This window comes from Canis lupus, chromosome 5 (assembly GCF_048164855.1).
Source record: "Canis lupus baileyi chromosome 5, mCanLup2.hap1, whole genome shotgun sequence".
Lineage (NCBI taxonomy): Eukaryota > Metazoa > Chordata > Mammalia > Carnivora > Canidae > Canis > Canis lupus.
In genome coordinates this window covers 52,078,086-52,103,297 of record NC_132842.1, presented here as the reverse complement: position 1 = coordinate 52,103,297, position 25,212 = coordinate 52,078,086, and the positions used below count along the sequence as shown (strand labels likewise).

Here is a 25,212-nt window from a genome sequence, read left to right as displayed (position 1 = left end):
AGCATCTGCCTTCATCTCAGGTCATGATCCCAGAGTCCCGGGATTGAGCCCTGCTCAGTGGGGAGTCTGCTTTTCCCTCTCCCTCTCCCTCCCCCCAACTCGTGCTCCCTCAAATAAATAAATAAAATCTTTTTTTTTTTAAATGACAACCAGATCCTCGTTGTCTTTGAATCAAGAGTACTCTCCAAAGAATTTGAATTTATATTATCCAGATAGAAATGCATTTTCTATATATTTAGTTTCTAATTGGAACAATTTAACCTGATGTTTTCTGCCTTGCTCAGAGATTTGTAGTATATGAAGTCACTGAAGATAATATTGAATAGATGGCAATTTGAAATTTTATTTTTGTCCCTCACGTTTATTCTCTCTGCGGGAGATTGTGATCCCCACACGGTTTGCTATGATATGCTCAATGCTGGTAAGATGAGGATTAGGAGGTAATGCAGAGAGTTATTTATTGTTCCAGCCTGGGTAACTGAACTCCTCCTGCTTTTGCTGTTAACTGAAAGCTTTTATTCTTTGTTTTCACTAAGACCTGTCACATTTAAGACATGTAACACACAAAGTTAAAGCAACTGTTTTTATTTTATTTTATTTATTTATTTTATTTTATTTATTTTAGAGACAGAATGTGAGCTGGGAGTAGGTGGGAAGGGAAGAAGGAGAGGAAGAGAATATCAAGCAGGCTCCATACCCAATGCAGAGCCCCACAAGGGGCTCAGTCTTACAACCCTGAGATTGTGACCTGAGCTGAAATCAAGAGTTGGATGCTTAACCAACTGAGCCACCCAGGCACCCCAGCAATTGTTTTTACACAGGATTTGCTATTCCTGTGAAAACTAATGTCCATTGTAGATTGTCAAGCATAAGGTTATTCCAGGCTGTGTGTTCCACTTATCTGTGTCAATCAAGGCTTCTAGCCAGCTGGTCCCTTCCTGAAAAGCTGCTTTCAAATATTTTTATGTTTTGTTTCTGAAGAGCTGCAGTAAGACCAGACAAAACCAAGATGGTTTCATTTCTGTCATTTTCTGACACATCACAAAAGTATAGGCATATCTTATAGGTTATCTTGATAATTAAAGGAGACAATTTCATAGGAGACTACCACATAAGCATAAAGTGCTATAATACATTTCTTCATTCGTGTTCTGAATGTTTGTATGTTAGATATTTTTTTTTGTATGTTAGATATTTTGTGACTTTAGGCTTATTGTTAATATATATAAACGTATATATTCATAGAGAATGTAGATACTTGATGGGGTGGTTTACAGGGAGACATACAACAGATTTTAAAATAATAATACAACAATAATCATACTATATTGATGGACAATCCGTCACAACTGCTGACTCAGGAAAGGAACATGTGAGGCCAGCTGCTCTGTCCTTCAGAATCTCAAGGGGGCTGGACAATCAAGCACAGCTACTGGCTGAGTTTGCCAACACTGTCATGATCAAACTCAGATAAACTCTTGCAGGAATAGCCGATAATTCAAGAGAAGAGGGTTTGGAAAAGAAAAAGAAATTTATGTCAGGTACTGGCAGCAGAGGGAGTGGCAGCTCCAGTCTCAACAACCCACCTCTGTGCCCGCGAGGTCGACACCTGGAGTTTTATAGGGAGAGGGTCAGCGGGGTACGTGCAAGAGAGCAGCAGGCAGGGAGTGCGTGATCATGGCTGGGGATCAGTGTGTTTTTGGCACGTGATCACGGGCAGGGAAGGGGACCTGTGGGGTGTGGTCCCCTAGTCTTTCCCTTACTATCAGTGCATTTCTGGCCTGGTGGTTGGAATGTGGTGGTCACTGCACAACACCTTCATCATTGCCTCAAGAAAGTGTGGTAAGAAATAAGCACAGTGGATTTTAGTTAGAGCATGAGTTAAGTGGTCATGTCTATTTCTGGTTTTAAGTTTTGGGGTCTATGATGGAGCCAGAGGGCTCCCCAAGAACCCCAAGATGAAAAGGCCCAAGAGCAAAAAGATTCCACATAACCCAGAAAATTAAATCTTTTACACAGGGGAAGCAAACCTATATAAGTACCAGACCTACGTAGTTAATATCTTGCTCTGTCATAAAAAACTGTGTAATCGTCTTAGCTTCCTTAGAGGTTTTATAGTCATTACTTTTGGGGGGGTGAGGATCTAAATTATTTTTTTTTATTTTAAAAATATAGCTTTATTGAGGAATACTTGGGTGGTGCAATTGGTTGAGGATCCTACTCTTGGTTTTTGGGCTCATGTCATGATCTCAGGGTCTTGGGATCGAACCCTGCCTTGGGCTCCATGCTCAGTGGAGAGTCTGCTTGAGATTCTTTTTCCTTCTACCTCTGTCCCTTCCCCCACTGGTGCTCTCTCTAAAATAAATAAATAAATCTTATAAAGAACAAAAATCCTCAGCTTCATTTGAGCTATAATTTGCATACCATGCAATTTGTGCCTTTAAAATGTACAAATTCATTGGTTTTATAGTATATTCACAGAATTGTACAACCATTACCATAATTACAGAACATTTTTATCATCTCAAAAAGAAGCCATGTACCTATTAGTGGTCACTGTTTTGTTTTGTTTTGTTTTGTTTAGAGAGAGAAAGTGTATGCACATGGGTGAGCAGAAGGGGGGTGGAGAGAGAATCCTAAGCAAAGCTCCATCCCACCACCCTGAGGTCATGATCTGAGTGGAAATCCAGAGTTGGATATATCTAACCGACTGAGCCTCTCAGGCGCCTGTCGTGGTCACTCTGTTCATTTCTGACTCTTAATTTGCAGTAACTTTTTGTGTGATTTTTAAAAATTAATTAATTAATTAATTAGAGAGTGGGAGAATGGTGGAGAGGGGCAGAAAGAGAATATTAAACAAGCTCCACATGGAGCCTGATGCAGGGTCTGGATCTCAATCTCACAACCCTGAGATCACAACCTGAGCCAAAATTAAGAATCAGATTTAACAGACTGAGCTGAGCCTCCCAGTCGCTGCACTTTTGCATGATTTTAGATGCTTTTGTCTACCTGCGTTTCCTTTAATCTTCCTGGTCCTTGCAAAGTACTTTCCTCCTTCTATTCAGTAGCTAATGATCTATTGAAAGACCAAGCTAATAGGAGAGCTTCTGGTTTAGAGAAAGTTGGAAGGAATAATACAGCCTTTTGTGATGTAAATCCTTCCTCTTAACCCCAGTGTTTTAAATTTTAGATTTTGAACAGTGGTTCTAATCAATGAGCAGGACACTTTTTTTCCATTTCATGGAATACAGAAGATAGCCAAAGGAAATCCCTTATTTTGCTGACTGGTTGTTATCCTAGTTAAATTATTTCCAGATGTATCTGTAGATCACCTTCTTGAAAATTAGTACCCTGTGGGCTAGCCCTGATACCTGAAATTCTGTCTTTCTAGAAACTAATGTCCTACAATCTCCTTTTAAAAATCTCTCTCTGGGGGATCCCTGGGTGGCTCAGCGGTTGAGTGCCAGCCTTTGGCCCAGGGCGTGATCCTGGAGACCCGGGATCGAGTCCCACATCAGGCTTCCTGCATGGAGCCTGCTTCTCCCTCTGCCTGTGTGTCTCTGCTTCTCTCTCTCTATCTTTCATGAATAAATAAATAAAATCTTAAAAAAAAATCTCTCTCTGGAAGTGATAGGACATAAAAATATTATCTGCCAATAACATATTAACATGATTAATCATATCAGCTTACACAGCAGAGTTCTGAGGGCTTGGCTATTCAGCAGGTATATGTTTTGATGGGGAAGTAGTGACAGGGGGGGTCCAGACTGAGATGATGATTGTGAAGGATGTTGCATCTGGAATGGGGTGGGCCGCTCTAAAAAGAAAGGAGAGAGATGAAGTTAAGGAAGGTGAAAAGAGATTTCGCCACGAGATTTTCATAATTGTTGCATTTACTCACATTTTGTAGCCTGTATTTTATAGGGTATGCAAACATTAATTGTTTTAAGACTTTGCATTGTTAAAGTCATTCAAAAACACCATGGCTAAAGGAATATCAATTGTATAGTGCGATGGAACATTTATCTCTGAGGTCACTAAAAAATCATGTTGATGGGGCACCTGGCTGGCTCAGTTGGTAGGATATGTGGCTCTTGATCTTGTGGTCATGAATTCAAGTCCCACGTTGTGGTTAGAGTTTACTTAGAAAAAAAAAGAAAAATCATCTGGCTGACTTTCGTATTATTGTAGTTTCTATGAGTAAAATTTATCTTTCAGATTTTCTGTTTTTTGTTATATTGTACTTATTGTACATATTGATTGTTTCAGGCAATAACCACATGAAAGAAGAAAATTACGCTGCTGCCGTGGATTGTTACACACAGGCAATAGAACTGGATCCAAATAATGCGGTTTATTATTGCAACAGGTAACCTAGCACTATTGTGGTTTACAGTTCTTAAACTGTAATTTGCATTAATAGCTCTGAAGAACTGTAAAATTTATTTTGAAAAATTTGAAAGTTCAGAAAAATATAAAGAAGGAAAATAAAAACCTCATAAAATTACCACTTAGAGCTAATCACTGTTACTCACTAACCTTTAGGCATATTTTGTCTGATGGGAGTGTAATCGATTTTAGATTCATTGTTATTCAGTAGGCATATCATAAACATGTCCTTACTTTGTTGAAACTCTTCATAAACATTATTTAAATGGATACAAATTAGTCTGTTATTACCTCCTGATCTTTTTTATATTTCTAAATATAGTCACTGTGGCTAGCAAAAGGCACTCGCTATTTTTTAATAAGCGGATAAATGTACCTTAATTTATCTTATTTTAGTATTATTATTTTTAATGTACCTTACTTTACATAACTTCTGACCTGTTGGCCACCTTGGAGGTTGTTCATTTTTTTTTTTTCAATATGATGAAGCCACAGGGAACATCTTTGTTTCTCAAATTATTTTCTGAAATTTAGATGTTCTGGACTTTGGATTTATCCTTGGACCTGCTTTCATTTGGTTTAACAATGTAAACGGTTAACATTACTGTCGATGCTAATTGCAAAATTGTTCAGACTTCTTTGAAAATTGATTTCCTTCCCTAGGTTGTATGAGCATATCTGTTTTTACCATATTCTTTTCAGTACTAAGTACTTGAGTTTTTATTTATTATTGTTAATTTAATATTTTTATTTAAATAGTAATTCTTCTAATTTATATTTAATTACTGGCAAGGTCGAACATTTTTCAAATGTTGGCCGTTCAGGGTTTTTTTGTTTTTGTTTTTGTTTTTTTTTGTCTTTTTGTATTTTTGCCAGGTATGTATTATACCTGTCCTCCTCTTTTTTAACAGAGAGCCTAACCCTGATAGGTTGCATTTCCCCAGGCTCCTTTGTCACTTGGGTTTTGTCTTGGTTCAGCCACAGGAGGTGCTGGCAGGAGATTGGAGGGCAGAGGAGGAGAGAAGTCAGGGTATTTCTTCCCTTCTTTACAACAGGGTGTTTATCCAGCAGGGGCTGCTTCCCATCTTTGTCTCTGTCTCCCACCCAAGACAACTGCTGTGGTCCCAGCTTTTGCCAGGTGATGTTGGGTGTTGGACTGCACTTTGTCCTCTGTCTTAGGGATGGTGATGGCTTCCTGTTGTTCCTCATCTCTGGATTGCTGCACAACCCCCTACTTGGCATCTCAGCTCTCCGATCAACTATATAATGAATTCCCTGAACTAAATTAATCTATTTTAAATATTAAAGTTCCAATAGTACTTTCTGCAGTGATGGAACTCTTCTGTGTCTGCATTGTTCAATACAGTAGCCACTAGCCCAAGTGGCAATTGACCACTTGAAATGTGCCTAGTACAATTGAGAAAGTAAATTTTTAGTGTTTTATTGATTGAAGATCAATTTAAATTAATTTGAATTTTAGTGGCCACATGTTGCTTGTGGCTACTGTTCTGTACAACATAGCTGTATATTAAAGATATAATCCATTAGTCCTAATTGCACAGCTTACTGTTTGCCTTTTAATGTTTTTCATAAGTAAAAGTTGTAAATATTGATGTAGACAAGTTTATTTTTCCTTTCTTTTGAAGTCCATTCCAGTGTTTTTAATCTTAAACCTTTCCCTATTTGCAGACTAGGCAAATAACTTCTCTTATTTTTTCTTCACATTTAAATTTTATTACTGCAAGTGTGTTTTGGTGAATGATAGCTATTTTAACCAATTTGAAACTTCTTATGAAAGAAATATATAAAAATAACCTTTTATTATATAGTAAGTTCTTAGATTTGGAAGATATCTTTAAGTTAATTTGATCTAATCTTTCACTGAGTTATCCTTATCTTGTTTAGAATATTCATAGCCTTCTAAGGTAGTCCCTTCTCCCCCACCTTTTCTTCTGTGGTCCTATCTGTTGAAAAAGCCTTCCTTGTGTTGACACTGAATTTGTTTTCCCGAAACCCTCGTAGCTAATCTTAGTTGGCAGTTTTTATTTTTACTCTTAAGGACAATTACAGAACAATTATGATCTTTGTTTTTCATAATAGTACCTTACATTTTGAAGCTTGCTACCAAATTCACTTGAGTCCTTTTCTCCATATTATCTTTGCAGCTTCTTCAGTTATACTGCAGATAATAGTTTTATTTTCTGCACTGTTGCTCTAAACTTGTTCCAGTTTACCTGTATGTGTAGTTCCCAGGAATTTACACAGTGTTTCTGGAATTGGTCTGACCACAACAGTCTTATAGGGCTCTCATTTAACCTACCTCTAGATAACATACTTCAATATTAGCATTTTGTAGAATTATTTATTAATTTCATGTTTTGCTTTTGGCTTATTAAAATGTCTCTTCTTCACACATTCTCCTTATTTTGTCATTCAATCATATTTTCATTTGACAGCTTCTTGCAAAACACTTGCTGCATTACCAGTGCTGTCCCTGGAGGTATAGTTGGTGGTCTATACTCAAATGCGGGATCTTACATTTTATCCCCACAGAATTTTATCTTGTAACAGTCTCTTATGTGTATGACCCTTAATCTTTTTGGATAATTGGTAAAGTAACGTATTTGCTTTTGCTCTTAGTTTCATGTCATCTACAAATTTAAGCATATATTATGTTATGTCAGTTATGATGTCAACTAAGAGAGCAATCATAGGGAAGTGGTTAAGAGCAAGGGTTCTGACTCAGAGTCTTTGAATTCTAATTTCTGGTTGTGGCGTTTACTAGGTATGTGACCTTGAGCAAGTTACCTAATATATGTATGCCTTAGTTTCCCCATTAGTAAAATGTGGATAATAGAATTTACCCTAGAGAACTGCTGTGGAGATTAAATAGTTAATACATAAACAGTGCTAGGAAGCGGTCTCCTAAGTGTTGCACACAACAATATTATTATTGTATGATATTGCATAATTGTATGTTACAATGATAAAATTATTATTTAAATATTGTTTAAATATTATATCATTAATTCTGTGTTATATATTTAATGTCATTTATGCAATCTGGTGTGGGTTTTTTTTTTTTTTTTTTACTTTGATCAGAATATGAAGAGAGATCCAAATTTATCAGGGTCCAAATATTTGGCCATTTGTCTTTCTCTGATTTGCCAGTCTGGTAGCAAGCCTGTTAAACTAAAACAGGAAATGACGTTAGATGGGAATTGTTCTGAATTAATCTAGTGTCATTTATCTTCTTTTGGCAGAGAGGTCTTTTACATTTTTATGAAAAATTTTGAAGTCGAAAAGAAGTTTACAGTAAATACTCTTATAATCATCCACATCAAGATTTTGCCTTTAATATTTTAGTATATTTACTATGTCACATGTTTCATCCTTTTGAACCCCTTTGTTTGTTAGTCTTATTTTTGCATTTCAAGGTAAATTGCAGCCACCTGTACACTTTCCCCCTAACTACTTTATCATGTGTGTCATTAATCTAGTTCAATATTTTGCATTTTTTTCTTTTGAGGTACAACTTGCAAGTAATAAAGTACACAAATCTCAACTGTACTTTGCCATAATTTTGACAAATGCATACATACACTTGTGTAACTCCCAACCCCCCGACCAAGATACTGAAAATTCTGCACGCCCCTTCAGCGTCAGTTGCCTAAAACACCAGGGGCAACCACTGTTTCATTTCCCTACTGTAGATTAGATTTGTTTTTTTGAGATTCCGCATAAAAGGAATCATACCATATGTATTTTTTTGTGAGAGACTGTTTTTGCTCAGGTTAATGGTTGCGAGATTCACCCTGTTGTTGCTTATCTCAGTGGTTCTTTTAATTGCTCACTCATACTTTTGTTTGAATATACCACAGTTCGCTAAGCCATTTTCCTATTTATGGCCACCTGGGCTGCTTTTGGCTTTTGTTTTGTATTTTGTCCAGAATTTATCGTTGTTATTTGTGGAAGAGTTGGATCCATAAGGAAGCTAACTGTCCATCCTAGAAATCTTTTTTTTTTTACCAAAAAAATCCCTTTACTGATGTGTTCTAAAAATCTAGCCCAGGAAAATTAAAAATCCAAATAATTGTTGGAAATTGTTGGAAATTGTTCTGCAAGTATATTTTATTCTCTGTCATCAGATGACTATATAATGTTTTAATTTAGCTTATGAAACATTTGAAACAAAAACACTTAATTGTGTCACAAAATGTTAGGGCCAGATATAGGTGTTATCAGAAAATTGCTTGTTAATAGACCACAGTAAGCCATACAGTTTAACTATGACTATGGTAAATTGGAGCCTAAGTAAATCATTTATTTCAAATGAGATTAGGGTTCATGAATCATCGTCGTATGTTTACAAGTACTGGATTAAAAGAGATTCTTGGCAATACCTGTGCTTGCTTTTCATTTAATTATTGTTAAATCAAAACCAATGATCATGCTTATCTTTTTCATTTAAATTGTATCTTTTTTTTTCCTGAGGAGTTCAGTAATAGAACAAGCAATTTAATATTAAATAATTAGAAGACTTTATTTGTATATTTAATACAAATATTGAAAAAAGGTTCAGAAAAATTTTATTAGACCCTAGCAGTTATAAATATCTCAGTAGCCTATAGTCTTGCCAACTACCCCTGCATTTTTCTTAGCCAGCTGGCTGCCAAGAATTGGAAACTTGGAATAGTAGATTAAATCTTCCTTTTGATACACATTTTCACAGTTTTATTACTAATCAAAATATTCATATATTAAACTTGCTAGGATGAACTATAGTTTTCTTTTTATAGGAGTGCTGTTCTTATATGTTAGAAAATAATTATTTGGCACATTTCTTAACCAAGCCTTTCTTTTCTAGTATTTATCTTCTGTTTTAGCCTTTTAGATTCCTAGGGACGCTTTAGGTTCGACTTAGGTACCAAGAAAACCCTAGTTCTTCCCTGAAAATCTTTTATCAAATATTTTTATCAAAATCAAAAATAAATTTTTCCTTTTTTCTATACTTAGCACGCACTGACCACGATGTATATCATTTATGTCAATTTATCGTATGTTGTGCCTTATTATATTTGCACATTTGTTTTATTTTTTCAGGTGAAGGGCAGAGATGGGATCTTGTATCTTTTTGTATCCCTTATAATGCCTAGCACTGTGCCTCACAGGACTTCAGCCAATTTTTGTTGGATGCATGGAGGACTATAGAAGAACTATGAGAAATTCCCAGTGATCCTGAAGCGACGACAAGTGTTATATAACACTTGTGTATATAAAATAACAAATGACTGAGTATAGGCCTAAAACATTTCCAAGTACTTTATAATGTGAAATGATATTTTACAGTAAACTGGCTAACTTTCTGTGTCTTACATCACTAAACAGTATTCTTATTTCTTGTGTACAACCTTGTTGTTCAGCACATTACCCGTTTCTAGGGTGGGTAGGTGTTTGAAGGACTGAGACAATGAAAGGAATTAAAGGTGTACAGGAGAGAGATGGAGCATGATGGAGAGAATTTGTGCAGCGGCCTCTCAGGTGATGGGGAATTGAAGATGGAGCTAGATTTGATGGACAGGTGGAACATAGGTGGAGAATAGGGAAGGGCATATAGGTTGGAGAACATAGTATAAAAGGCACAGTTAGGTGGGACACCTGAGGGACTCAGCTGTTGAGCATCTGCCTTTGGCTCAGGTTGTGATCTCTGGGTCCCAGGATCAAGTCCCACATCGGGATCCCTGCAGGGAGCCTGCACCTCCCTCTGCCTGTGTCTCTACCTCTCTCTCTCTCTCTTTCTTTTTCTCTGTCTCTAATGAACAAATAAATAAAATCTTAAAAAAAAAATATATATATATATATATTTAATACCTAGCATAGTTCTAAGCTTTGAATATTTGCTTCTTTCAAAAACAGTGTAATTCCTACATGTAAAAATAGGTTTTTGCCATAAGTTACATATGACATACAGTATGGGAGAAATAAGTTACCTGTGATTTTTCTATCTGCCTTATTTTCTATAAAAATAGAACCAAGTTATATTCCTACTCTTGCTCTAAACAAGGTAAAGAAGGCAAGGATGTCCGAAAACATGGTGACTGTGACGGTATTGTTCTGTTGGAATTTCATTAGTCATGCCCTGATAACCAGACAGCAGGGGCAGAGAGAGCGGCCACATTGATATTCAGTTCAGACACTGGCATGTCTGGCTTCATCTCACAGAAGATTTGAGTATAACCCAACTTTTCTTCCCTTTCCTGGCCTCAGAGGTTCAGCTCCCTGTCCTTGTCCTCTTTTTAAAGATCCTAGCTTGTAGTTTGTGGTGTGTAAAGCTAAAGCTATCAGGATGGAAACATAGCGATCCTCTTCCCATCTACCCACCCTTGTTTCTGCGTCTGATTCTCCCGGCCTTATTCCCTGTCTTCTTCTTAGTGTCTGAAGCCAGAGATCAGCATGTCTTCCGCTCAGTTTACCTTTTCTGTCTACCTCCCCCGAGCTCCTTTGTTCCCGCCTCCATGACCATCACTATTCCCTTAGTCCAGGTTCTTAAATGTTGCTAAACTAGAGCTGTAGTGACTTCATTTGGCTTCTAGGGTCTACTTGTGCCCCCCGTCTCCAGTCTTCTGACAAAAACAGTCTTTTAAAAATGTGAAATGAATCATCTAACTCTTTCTGTTTGCTAGACCCAAATGCCTACATTATCAAATGTAAATTCCTCAGCATGCATGATGCTTAAGATCTCTTAGAATATAGGCATTTTCTTTTTTAAAATTCCATTATTTTCACTGTTCTTCCTACCTAGCTATTCTTCTCTCTACTCTGTGCACATGGAATGTGAAATTTGCTGACTTCTTAAAAGTACCGTGTTGAGACATCCCTTCGTGCTTTTATGCGCTCTGCCTAGAATGCTTCCTTCCTTCCTTAACTGGTCATCTGCCAGCCATCCTTCAACACCCCGCTAGGTGTTGCTTTTGTTTTGTTTTGTTTTTAATATTTTATTTATTCATGAGAGACAGAGAGGCAGAGACACAGGCAGAGGGAGAAGCAGGCTCCGTGTGAGGAGCCCAATGCAGGACTCGATCCCGGGACCCTGGGATCACGCCCTGAGCCAAAGGCAGATGCTCAACCACTGAGCCATGCAGGCGTCCCTAGTTGTGGCTTTTGGAAAGAGTTTCTTAATTTTTCCTCTTCCCAACCTCCTGTCCATGCTCTTGCACCCTTGCCCACCATGATCAATGGAGTGATGCTGTCCAGTATGGTAGCTCCTAGCTACCTGTGGCTGGACAAATGTTAAGTTAAACTTAAAATAAAAAATTCAATTCCTCAGTCACACTAGCATATTTCAAGTGTTCTTTTTTTTTTTTTTTCCAAGTGTTCTTTAATCATGTGTGGGCAAGGGGCTGCTGTGTTGGATAGGACAGATGAAGAGCTTCTTTATCGCAGAAAATTCTATTAGACAGTGCTGCAGAGAGTTAACTGCAGTTTTCTCATGTGGCCTGTATCTTTGACACTTTGTAGATACATCTTTTGATTCCATTGTGGCACTTACCATACTATTTACTTATTTATTTACATGTGTTTGTCTCTATTAGTGAAAGATTGGAGGGAAGACAATATATCTTCTTCATCTCTGTGTATTTGATTTGGATTTTAGGGCTTAGTATATTATTTGTTTTCAACAAAAGTTTGAGTTGAATTGATACAGTGAGGGTTCCCCCCCCCATAGGATATTTTTTTTTTTAAGATTTTATTTATTCATGAGAAAGAGAGAGAGAGGCAGAGACACAGGTAGAAGGAGAAGCAGGCTCCCTATGGGGAGCCTGATGCAGGACTCAATGCTGGGACTTGATCCTGGGACTCCAGGATCACACCCTGGGCTGAAGGCAGGCACTAAACTGCTGAGCCACCCAGGGATCCCTGATACAGTGAGTTTTAGAAGGGAGAATTACCTCTACTCGAAGACTTCTAATAGTGAAGCAGTAACATGACAGCATGTTTTATATATATGTATAAAATATATATGTAAAAAATATATATTTTGGTATGTTACATTTGATACTGTATTTTGATATGTTACGTCTCTTTTAATCTAGAAAATACTACTGGTTTTTAAATTATTACTATTATTTTTTTTAATTTTATTTATTTATGATAGTCACAGAGAGAGAGAGAGAGAGGCAGAGACACAGGCAGAGGGAGAAGCAGGCTCCATGCACCGGGAGCCCGACGTGGGATTCGATCCCGGGTCTCCAGGATCGCGCCCTGGGCCAAAGGCAGGCGCCAAACCGCTGCGCCACCCAGGGATCCCTATTATTATTTTTTAATGACATAGACATTTTTGAAGAGTTCAGACCAGTGATTTTATAGCAGGTGCCGTAATCTGGATTTGTGTGATTGCTTCCTCATGATTAATTTTAGGTTGAAGTGTGGTATGAGGCCCACATAAATAATTATGTATGCCATTTATTGCATTATAGTAGGAAGCACATAATTTCAAGCCGTCCATTAATGGTGATTCTAAGTTAGTGATCTTAGGGTGGTAACTAGCATCTCTATTATTCCTTTTGTAATTAAAAATTATCTGTAGGGTGACATCATGTGAATATCCTGTTCCCAGCAATCTTTTTACTCCATGTTTTACCATCTGTTCATAATCTTTCCTTGAATCATTAAAACACTGATGGTTGCAAAATGATGATTTTCTAATTTTTACATTTATTTTGTCTGTATTTCCTCACATATTTCTGTAAAGAAGAGTTTTTTCCCACTCCCCTCTTTTCCACTTTCCTCCTCCTTCCCCCACCCCAAATTTTTTGAGTATCATTATGGACTCATGAATTTTTAAAATCACTATTTAATATGTTATAAAAATTGCCATAATTTTTGCCACTGAAATCATCCCATATTTGGCTAGTGGGAGCCCCTTTAAACTGGCTGTGTGTCCTTTTATGTAACTCTGTTTTTGAACATTTTCTTGCTTTCTCAGACAACAAAGTATTCCATATTTGCCTTGTACATTCCTTGCTCTAGACCTGAGCTTAGCTTTTTCTACAAGTAGCCCCTGTTCCTGTTAGTGGAGAATAGTATTTAGAAACCAAGATCTGGTTGCAAGATATGATCATTGCTATTGAAGTAGTGTTGTTACTGCTTCTTCAGTGAACAGAGCTAGAAAATACAGTTTTTTGAAAAATGTGCAGATACTTTTAATTTGCATTCCATTGTCACAGAAATCTCCCTCACCTTTCCCCATTTTATGTGGATTTCTTTTCTTTCAGAGTGAAAACCCTGCTTTCCAACACAACCAGTACGTTTACTCATTAGCTCTACCTTTCAGTATTCTTCAATTGATAGTATAATGCCATTATTACACCACGAGCAAGCCTGCTAAGTAAATTTCACAATTTCTTTGCAATTTCTCTTTTCCTTAGACTCCATCTCATTAAAGGTATATATATTCAGAATACTACTTGAAAGTTACTTGAATGCTTTTTGATACACAGTCAGCATCATTTGTTTCTGTTTTACTTAGAGGGTTTGCTTTTTCATCCTTTTTGAAGTCTTATTCCTATTTTTATCCCCTCTACCCCATGCCTACCCATCCTTTGTGAGAGTGAGATTTTTCATATGTTTGATTTCTGTACCATGTAGATGTTTTCCATAAAATTAAACTAACAGGATGATCAGTAATAATGGCTCTTTTTATCCTTAACAATGCTTTTGCTTCATGTCTGATATTAGTGTTTTCTACACAAGTTTTTTTTTTGCCTGGTTTTCAGTTTGCTTGATTATCTTTTTTCTATCCCTTTCTTTAACCTGTGTGTGCTTATGTTTTAAGTGATGTGTATACAATTTGAGAAACTGGTTTTTATCTAGGTTACTTTGTAGTTGCTTTTATGTTTGAATTGTTTTTTCTGCTCCTGATATTATTTGGCTTCCTCTTCCTTCCCTACCTTTTTTTAAAAAAATTATTTGGAAGTAATACATACTATATCTCTTCTTTTAATGGTCTTTTTTTTTTTTAATGGTCATTTTTAATGGCCATCCTTCTCATGCTTGTTGGTGCATATTGAATGGTCAAATAAACCCTCCTTTTCTTATGTACTACCAAATTAGGTTTGTTGAATTCTGGACTTTCACACTTAAATTTTTTTTTTTCCACTGGAAAAAAGGAGACTGTATGTTTGTTTATTTTTTTAATTTTATAATCTTAATTTGGAAAGAAAGGGTCTCAGTCATGCTATATGAAGAAAAATTGGCAAAAAAATACTGGGCTGATCACCACCTTTACTTTATAATCTGCCAGCCACCCTCTTGCCCCTGCCAGGAACCTAAGCACTGTTGAGGCCAGGAATACTATTTTGATTACTGCTCTATCCATTATGACTAGAAAAGTGTCTGGGCATTAGCTAGACCTCACTAGATGTATTCATTGAACGAATAAGTAGAAATATTTAGTCTGGAGAAGAATGAATGGGACAGTAGTAGGAGTGGGATGGAGGGCAGGAAACACGATGGAATGTTTAGTTTGAAGAGCTTGCTTGTCAAACAGTCATCTGCTTGGTTAGTATGGCCCTGAGGACTGAAGTGAGCATAACAGCAGGAACACAGGGCTGTCTACTGTCAGAACCGTGTGGAGAAATAGAAAGTAGCTTCATTATGCCCTTCCAGTTACCTCTAACAGAACTCTCCTGAAATAACTGGAAGGGATTCAATAGTCCTTAATTGCTCTAAGAGTCTTTTGCTAAGTGGATGGAATGCATTGCTCTCCTTCATTTGCAGCCAGATTTAGGTGCACAGGTAGGTTAAATTTCCATCTTAGACTTGCCAGATGATGATCTTAACCTTACTAACAAGTGATCATTTAACAGCATAACACTACGCAGTCATCAGTCTGCATGCTTCCCTAACAATCCCACACGTCCTGGTGCTTTCAGTTTTTTGTTTGGGCAAATTAGAAAAGCAGTAAGTATGTAGATTGTATTGTATGTAGATTGTAAGTATGTAGCTGTATGATTTGCTTATTTGTCATTTTTCTAGCAAACAGTGAAAGGTAGCCTGCATATTTTCTCTCAGTTTTGCCTTTGAATTACCTTTTTGTTTGATTTTAGAATTATCTTAGTATGATTTAGATATTTACTGGGAGTGATGTACAACTTGGGACAAAGAACATGAGGTTTTATTAGTACCTGATGGTCTAAACGAGTGCCTTGAGGGCTACTTATAATAAAAATCTCTTCTTTTTCTCTTAGGGCTGCTGCTCAGAGTAAATTAGGTCACTACACAGATGCAATAAAGGATTGTGAGAAAGCCATAGCAATTGATTCAAAGTACAGCAAGGCCTATGGGAGAATGGGGTAAGTTGGCAAAATGTTCAAAGTAGTACCAAGGAGTATCAGATTTGCTATTCTTAATGGCTTGGTTTTCCATTTCCTGCTTAAACATTGCAAAGAAGATCAATATACCATTGAAAGAGGAAATGATTGCAACTTCTGTGACCTGGGATAGAGATGACCCACTTATATGATGAATGGTTGGTTGTTGGAGAAAATTATACAGAAGAGTAGACTCACTTTATGTTCAAGCCTACAAATCTCAAATGAGCATTCAATATTTTGGCAGACAGTCCTACTGTATTTCCTTCTATGTTCACCTTACCTCTCTGAGTTGCTGCTTCCCACCTTCTCTTCTTCTCTTCAAATTTCCACCACATGCTCCATGGCGACTCTCAGCTCACGCAACTGCCTTGCACTTAATTAAGAAAATGGATGCATTTAGAAGAAAAGTAACTCCTCTTCCTGCTTCTGAATCCACCAATTCACCTGCATTTGTATCCTCACAGATTGCCTTTTGTCCCTGCTCAAATGGAGCGTTCTTATCTAAGACTGGCCTTCACTCACGCCTTACAGCTCTCCCTTTGTACCTTCTCCGGGTCTTTATGCTTTATGCTTGGAATCCTCTCCTGTATCTTCTGCAACCCTAGCTTTCCTGTCTCTAACAGTGACACTGACTGCATGCAGAAAGGTCCTAGAAAATCACCTACTGGAACTGTCCTTTTCCCAGCAAGGCATTTCCCAGCTCTTCTTTCTCTGATTTGCTCCCATGGCTGCTTGTGTCTGCGGTCGCATCTCTCTCATGTCTCATTTGCTCTCCCCTCACTCTGATAGGGGCTTTGTCTCTGTCACTCCACAGACAGCCCTGTTTGGGGTCTCCAGTTGTCAGTATTTTGCCAGGGCCGGTGTTCATGTCTGTATCCTTACCCTGCCCCGTGTTTTAGTATTTGGCATGATTAACTTTACTTTCTTTTAAAGTTTATTTATTGGGGATCCCTGGGTGGCTTCAGGGTGTGATCCCGGGGTCCCATGATTGAGTCCCACATCAAGCTCTCCACATGGAGCCTGTTTCTCCCTCTGCCTGTGTCTCTGCCTCTGTGTGTCTAGTGAATAAATAAATAAGATCTTTAAAAAATTTTTTAAAATAATAAAGGTTATTTATTTCAGTAGTCTCTATACCCACCATGGGGCCTGAACTCACGACCCCGAGATCAGGAGTTGCATGCTTTTCTAACTGAGCCACCTGGGCTCCCCTGCATGATTAACTTCTTTTTTTTTTTTTTTTAATTTTTATTTATTTATGATAGTCACACAGAGAGAGAGAGAGGCAGAGACATAGGCAGAGGGAGAAGCAGGCTCCACGCACCGGGAGCCTGACGTGGGATTCGATTCCGGGTCTCCAGGATCGCGCCCTGGGCCAAAGGCAGGCGCTAAACCGCTGCACCACCCAGGGATCCCTAACTTCTTTAAGTACTTCGTCCTCTCTGCTTCTACGACATCACACTTCCTGCTTTTCCTTCTACTTCGCAGGATGCTCTTTCCCAGTCTGCCCGGCTGGTTCTTCCTTCTCTCCCACCTCTAAGTACTGAGGTACTTCAGGGCTCTCTCCTCTGCTGCCGCTGCCATTTTTCTGCTCTCTCTTCTGATTCCATCCAGTCCCATGCTTTTAAATTCCATCTACAATCAGTACTCATTATTTATGGATTCTGTACTTAGGAATTTGCCTACATGCTGGCATTTTTTTGTAACCCCCAAATCAATACTCACTTGCTTTTGTGGTCATTCACAGAAGCGTGAAAAATTTGAGTCAGTTGTCAGCAGAGGTCTGCCTTTTTGTTTTAGTTCTCATGCTGTAAACGAGTGTCCTTTTCAGTCTGTGTAGAGCTGTATTGGTTTTTTGCATTTTTGTGTCTTTTGTGGTTGATTTCCCTGTTTACACTGGCGCCCAAATGACGGCTGAAGTGTTGTGTCGTGTTCCTAATCACAAGGAGGCTACAATGTGTCTTATGAAGAAAATACAGGTAATGTTTGATCAGAAATGAGTTAGTGCTGTTGAGTGTTGGTTCAGTGCTAATGAATCAGTAGTAAGGTTTCTTTAAACGGAAACACACATAATATAAGATTATGTTTTGATTTGTTGATGAAAATGCTGTGACCTGGGTGCCTGGGTGGCTCGGTCAGTTAAGCCTCTGCCTTTGGCTCAGTTCATGATCCCAGGGTCTTGGGATTGAGTCCCCACATCAGGCTGTCTGCTCAGCAGGGAGCCTGCTTTTCCCTCCGTCCATCCCCCCTGCTTGTGATCTCCTCTCTCTCTCTCTCAAATAATTAAAAAAAAATTTTTTTTTCTTTTTTTTTTTTTTAATTTTTTTTTTTCAAAAAAGAAATGAAATGTTGTGACTGAAGGCTCACAGGATCCCAATTCTATATTTCCTCTGGGAGCAATTGTTCATTATTTGCTAATTCATTGTTTGTGGTGCCTTTATAGAATATAACTACTGTTGTTAACAAGACTCAACTGTTTATAATGATATAGATCTTAAGTAATGTCTGAACTCCATACTCATATATTCAACTACTTTTCATTTCCACTTATATGTGTGACAGGCACTTAAAGCTTAACATGTTCCCCAAAGAACTTTTTTTTTTTTTTAAAGATTTTATTGGGATCCCTGGTGGCACAGCGGTTTGGCACCTGCCTTTGGCCCAGGGCGCGATCCTGGAGACCTGGGATCGAATCCCACATCGAACTCCCGGTGCACGGAGCCTGCTTCTCCCTCTGCCTGTGTCTCTGCCTGCCTCTCTCTCTCTCTCTCTCTCTCTCTCTCTGTGACTATCATAAATAAATAAAAATTAAAAAAAAATAAAGATTTTATTTATTTATTTGACAGAGCGGGGCATATAAACAGGGAGAGTGGCAGGCAGAGGGAGAGAGAGAGAAGCAGACTCCCCACAGAGCGGGGAGCTTGACATGGGCTCAATCCCAGGGTCCCAGGCTCATGACCTGAGCCAAAGGCAGACGCTTAACCAACTGAGCCACCCAGGCACCTCCCCAACAAACTTTTTGTTACTTTCTTAAATCTTTTCCATCTCAATAAATGGTACCTCATTTACCTACTAGTGCCAGAAAGTCAAAAGCCTAGTAGTTATCCTTCATTATTATTATGCCTGACAGGATTAATCTATCAGCAAGTCCTGTCCATTCTGATTTCAATTATATCTTGAATTCAAGCATTGAATGCTATCTTGCTTCTAACCCTAGTCCAAATCACCATCTCTTACTTAGGCTACTGCGGTAGCTTCGTAACTGGTCCCCCTGCCACCATTCTACCCATACCCATGTTGATCATCTGCAGAAAAGCCAGAATGAATGTTTTTATTTGTTTGTTTTGTGAGCAATGGGGTGAAGGAGAGGGAGGGAGGGAGGAAGGAGGAAAGGGCAGAGGGAGAAAGAGAGAATCTTAAGTTCCATAGATGCGCAGCACATAGGGCTCAATCAGTCTCACAACCCTGAGATCATGACCTGAGCCGAAATCAAGAGTCACAGGCTTAATGGACTGAGCCACCCAGGCGCCCCCAGAGTGAATGTTTAAACCACAAATCAGATCTGTCACTCCATTGCAACCAGAATAAAATCCAGACTCCAGACTGTGGTCTTACATGGTCTGGCTCCTGATTATTTTATTCCCTGACATCATCTTTCCACACTCTTTTCTGTGCTTCCTCATCAGCTCTTGTCCGGTTCCTTAAGGATGCCAAACGCATTGTTCTCAGCACTTTGTGTTTACAGTGTCTTCTGTTTCAAATGCTCCTTTGATTTACAAGTGACTGCTTTCTTCTCATCACTCAGGTCTTTTCACTGTGGCTGTCTTTGAGCAGCTCCCCTTTAATACTATGATTTTATTTGTGTGTGTATTGCTTATCTTCCCAGGTAGGATGAAGTTTTCTTAACCTCAAGGACTTCATCTTTCTCTTTGTGAACTATAAAATAGTATCTGGTATGCAGTAGGGTTTTTTTTTGGTTTTTTGGTTTAGAAATGTTTTTTTAAATATTTTATTTAAATTCAAATTTACCAACATATAGTATAATACCTAGTGGTCATCTCATCATGTGCCTTCCTTGGTACCCATCACCCCATTACCCCATCCCCCCTCCTACCTCCCCTTCACAAGGTAGGGTTTCAATAAATATTTATTGAATCTTGATTAACTGATTACTCTGAAGTAATATCTTTATTGTTGACTGGAAGAAAATCAATTAGGTTCTGAGAATTTTTCTGTGTTTAGACACTGAATTTTGTTTTGATCAGAGGTCTGGGAGGTAAGTCATCCAAGAAAGAAAGAGAGTAATTTGTTAAAAACAAACAGAACAAATAAAAACCCTCAATACTATCTGTCCATATATACTATTACTGTATAGTTGGGAAGTAATTTTCTGGTAAATTCTAACTAGATAGAGGATAACAAAATTTAATAACTAAGTCTTTGATCTGTGCCTGGGTTAATAATGTGTTGAGTGGTAAAGGATCCTAATTTTATCTACTTAAGTTAATACGACTTCTTCAGGAGTAGTCCACTGATACCCCATAGCCCATTTTTATTTTTTTAAATGGTGAATTGATATTTATTGTGGCTCAGTGTATCTGTTAGGAAGAAGGAAGAAAGTGGGACATTAGGAAGCACACATCTAGTTGAGTCCTTAAAATGATTTTAGCATCATGGAGCTATAATGGCCACAGGTTGTTAGCTCACATCTTTGTGGAGCTTTGCCATTACTAAGGCAGATTACTTAACATATTAACCTTAAAATTTGAAAGGTAGGTAAGGTTCATTTCTAAGCATTAAATTCATGACTCACGGGACAACGTTTCGGGATGGCCAAGTTTGTCAGCAAGTAGAATGGAGAGAGTCCAGACTTACAGAATCTTGAAATTAGAAGGAATTTTGGTGATATCCCTGTGAATCATAGTACGGTGGATAAAGTAAGTGTAGTGTGGATTCAGATTGATTACCGAGGCAGATGTTTGACTGTTGGTGATGTCCTGATGTTCTTTAATCATGTATCTTATACTCTTCTATTTTATTCTTTTCAGACTGGCCCTCACTGCCATAAATAAATTCGAAGAAGCAGTTACAAGTTATCAAAAGGCGTTAGATCTTGACCCTGAAAATGATTCTTACAAGTCAAATTTGAAAATAGCAGAACAGAAGTTAAGAGAGGTATCCAGTCCTGTAAGTTATTGACGACAGATGATGGCAATATTTTCTGTCATTCACAATTTATTACAATCAAATTGCAGTGGTTAAAATAATTCTCAAATATCATTGTTTTACAGACAGGAACTGGATTGAGCTTTGACATGGCTAGTTTAATAAATAATCCAGCCTTCATTAGTATGGTGAGTAGATTTCCTTTTCTGTTCTGCTGGCTGTCTTTCCATAGCGTTATATGGTTCCCAGGCTTTTAGAAACATACAAGGGAGCTTTGGTGGTGGGGGGTGGGGTAGGGGTGGTGGTAGGGGTGATATAATGCTCTGGCTCAGGTTTTTAACCTGCCTGTGTACCTCTTTGTGAGAAAGCCATGGAGAGACTTTAGGAGGCCCATGGATTCCCTGAAATTGTATATAAAAATTTGTATGTAAGTGTACCTATGCATTTTTTAGGGAGAGAACTGTATTTTTCATCCGATGGACAAAGGGGTCTGAAAATCAAAAGGTTAAAAACAAGTCTTTTCCGTGAAAGCGGCCCTAGGAAGATCTCTAGTAATTGAGGTCTGAGTGGTTTGACTGTCACGGTACCCTAAGGTCTCCTCTTTTGGTCTGCTTCCTTTCTATCCTGAGTTTATTTGAACTTTTAGTATAATCCTTATATGTATGTATTTCATCCTTCAACAAAATCACTCATAGATCTTTTTGAAGACACACATGCTCTGATCCAGTTTGTGGAAACTGATTTAGTGGGTCGGGGATGTTACATGGCCATGTAAAGCTCCTTGAGTGATTATTTCTGGTTGAGAACCATTCGTTCTACTACATGCCATGCCCTTTGGAAGGCGGCAGTGCCACTTGTATTCATCTTTGGTTCTTTCAAAAAAAAATGTGCCCTGCATCCACGGTATCTTTGTTTGCATTGAAATGCACAGATGGCTCATTCTTGATGAAATAAAGAAGTCTTTTAAACAATTAGTAGGTTTATAGCAACTGGCAGTGTACAACTGGTAGTTGAAATCTTTGTAGACAGTAGTTAATTTTTGAATCATTGACTCTAAATGAGGTGTTGGGAAAGCCACCACTTGCTTTTATTATCAGAGATAATTATTTGACTGACCTGCAAATAATTCAGTAACTTCTCAAGTCTCAGGATTGAACTCATCAAATTTAAGTTGGTCTTCTTATCTACATGCCAGCAATAATATGTCTCTCTGTGGGTTTTGGGACATCTTTAGCATCGTTACCCATTTCCAGGCCTCAGGTGATGCTATTATACAGGATATGAAAAGGGATTTCTTCTAGTTTCAGATTTGTTTTAGTGCTCAAACTGCTGTGTACCAAAGTGAAGTGTTGTAAAAGGTGGCAGTTAAAAACCTATCGTGTGGCTTGTAAGAAGAGTCGGGTTGATAGAGTAAGAGGATTTTTGGAGGAAGCTATTGGAGTTAGCCGTTTTCCACTTGCTGGGAAGTAAGGGGACCTGCCCTCCTCTCAGGCCCACAGAGAAAGGGCTTTTCTGGCCCCCTCAGAGAGCTTTCTACGTGGCCCTCAGGGCGGAAGACAGCAGACTGGAGTCTGGCCCGTCAGCTAACGAAGCCTGTGTGGTTTAGCAAGTAACTGTACCAATGGCAGTGGAGTGGAGGAGGTGTGCTTCCTGTGGATCACGGTGCGCCCGGGAGCTCATCTAGTCCAGGGTGATCCGCCCAGAGGGGCCTCCTGGAAGGTGACAGGACCCTGACACGTCATCTCTAGCGGAGGACTGCAAAAGACTTGGGACCGCACGGAAAGTCGCAGCTTCTATCCAGAGAGTAAAGTCCCTTTCTCAGAGGACAGAGGAGAAATGCCCAGAGCGGTGGGGGTGGGAAAAGTTTCTGAAGGACCTTAGAAAGAGCCCCAAGAGAGATCCATAGTAATTTTAAAGAGTTTGCACAACCAAAGAGCACCAGTGCGAAAACCACTGAGAAAGTACCAGTCATCGGATAACTTTCCTGCACCCCTGACCCTCGTCCCTCCTGGAGGGCCAGGACTCTTGCCCGGCCAGCTGTGGGGAGAGGCACAGAAGCACGGTGGTGAGGAGGAGCAGGCAACGGCGCCCCTCCGCACTGGTGCAGCAGGCCCACCTGACGCAGGCCCATGGCGCAGAGCGGACGTGCACTTGGTTACTGCAGGGAGCCAGACGCGCAGTCCTGAGCCACAGGTCATTTTGTAACTTTAGGCGACTAGAGGACTGCTTACTTTAGAGTGACCAGAAAAGCCCTAGGATCTGCTCTGTTTCCTTGAGGTCCTAGAGTCTAGAAGAGGATGAACTGCTTTATAGAATCAGATTAAAGGGATCGTGACACAAAAAGGCTTTATGATAGTTGTGACCCACAAATCCTGCTTTTTCTGTGTATTTGTCCACAGAATTCATGTATTGGTGCAGAGGCACCAATCCTACCCAAGACTTGAGGGAAGTTACTGAACCGTTTGCAAGTTAAGTCAGACAGTTCTCTTTATGGCAATGAAAGCAAGCGATGGCTTTTTCCAACGATTCATTTGGGTCAGTAGATTAAAAAAATAACTACCATCTACAAAGATTAACTTAATTTTTACATGAACATTGTGGACAGTACCAGTTTGAGGCAAAAAAAATCTGATATGGTTTCAAAATAGAAAGTTTTACAAGTGAATATATGTATGAATGTAATTTCCCTCCCACTATAAGCAGGGGAGGAATAAAACCACCAAGCCCCATGGAGCAAGGTCACGTCTCCTACTCTTTTGAAGTAGACCTTCAATTATAGGAGACTGTTCATACTTTAAAAGTCTATTTTTTCCTTTTCACTTTATTGATCTGATAAGTAGTAGGAAGTAAACTGCTCTCAATATCCTCAGCTTAGTATATGTTTGTAATCTCTTTATCCTCACAATGTATTTTCAATGCCACTTTTTCCTAGTCCTTCTTTTTTTTTTTTTTTTTTTTTTTTTTTTTTTTTACATTCCCATTCACTTTTAAAAATACACTAAAGCTAGGGGCTCCTGGGTGGCTCAGTTGGTTAAGTATCCAACTCTTGGTTTCGGCTCAGGTCAGGGCCTCAAGGTCGTGAGATTGAGCCCTGCATCGGGCGCGGAGCCTGCTTGTGATTCTCTCTCCCCCTCCACCCTTCCCCACTCTTTCATGCACACGTGTGCGTTCTCTTGCTCAAAAAAAGAAAAATACACAAAAACTCTAAAGAATGTTAGAATGTACCTGGTTTAGTCTTCATTCCTGGGTTTTTTAAAAAAAAGTCTTTGTTAAAGACCCGTAACTATGAACTGCCTTTAATGGGAGATGCCATTTTTTCAATTGCAGGCAGCAAGTTTAATGCAGAACCCTCAAGTTCAGCAGCTGTAAGTATATTTTCCCCTCCCACCTGCTGGCTCCTAATTGGAGCACTTCAGCTCCAAAATGATAAGTGATAGATGGTAGATGAATGCCAGTCATTTGGAACTTAGAGCCATGCACATCCGCCTTGACTTCCTACACAGTATGGGTGTATTTTCCTGACTTCTCCTTCGCCAGTACCCTGCTTGCTAAGACTATATGCCAATCCCAGTGTGTATCTCTTGCCTATTCTAGAATGTCAGGAATGATGACAAATGCTATTGGGGGACCTGCTGCCGGAGTTGGGGGACTAACTGACCTGTCTAGCCTCATCCAAGCGTAAGTGTTACTATAGAAAGAGTAAAAACAAGTTTGTATTTGACAGCTTGTCTCTAAAGTGAAAGGACCAGGGCTTTCTTTTTAAATTTTTTTCTTTTAGTATCAGTGGCCTCATTAGTTACTCAGTCTAAAGAAGTTCGTAATATGGAATTTTCAGAGTGGAGGGCAGGAATCCAGATCTGTATCCATGCAAAAGATTTTCAGCAGATTAGAATAGTTACTCAAGGAGGTAGATGAAAGTCAAATATCTGCTTGCAGTATGGATTAATTTAGGTATACTCATGTATTTAAAAATCAGGTATCCCATACATTAATGTCCCGACAATTTAGGAAACTATTTTATTTGAGCTTTTTCAGTGCACATCATTATCAGAGGAACCCCTTGCATCTTATTATATGAGCACACTACCTTCACTTCCACCCGAGTTGGTTAGGATACTCTGCTTTATTTTTTTAATCTTTATTTATTTATGATAGTCACACAGAGAGAGAGAGAGAGAGAGGCAGAGACACAGGCAGAGGGAGAAGCAGGCTCCATGCACTGGGAGCCCGACGTGGGATTCGATCCCGGGTCTCCAGGATCGCGCCCTGGGCCAAAGGCAGGCAC

At 38.9% G+C, this 25,212-nt stretch overlaps 1 protein-coding gene across 6 annotated transcripts in view; it reads left to right on the top strand.

Annotated features, from left to right (window-relative positions):
• Positions 1-25,212, top strand: part of SGTB (small glutamine rich tetratricopeptide repeat co-chaperone beta) — a 47,241-nt gene that overhangs the window by 15,934 nt on the left and 6,095 nt on the right. For all 6 annotated transcript variants that reach the window (XR_012031301.1, XR_012031300.1, XR_012031299.1 and 3 more), the window contains 6 exons: positions 4,270-4,369; positions 15,639-15,743; positions 20,810-20,948; positions 21,053-21,115; positions 24,255-24,292; positions 24,522-24,605. Coding sequence is in view for 2 of the 6 variants with exons in the window: in XM_072826671.1 (XP_072682772.1) it covers positions 4,270-4,369; positions 15,639-15,743; positions 20,810-20,948; positions 21,053-21,115; positions 24,255-24,292; positions 24,522-24,605 (529 nt within the window). In the remaining 4 variants the exon portion in view is untranslated. The remainder of the gene's footprint in view (positions 1-4,269; positions 4,370-15,638; positions 15,744-20,809; positions 20,949-21,052; positions 21,116-24,254; positions 24,293-24,521; positions 24,606-25,212) is intronic.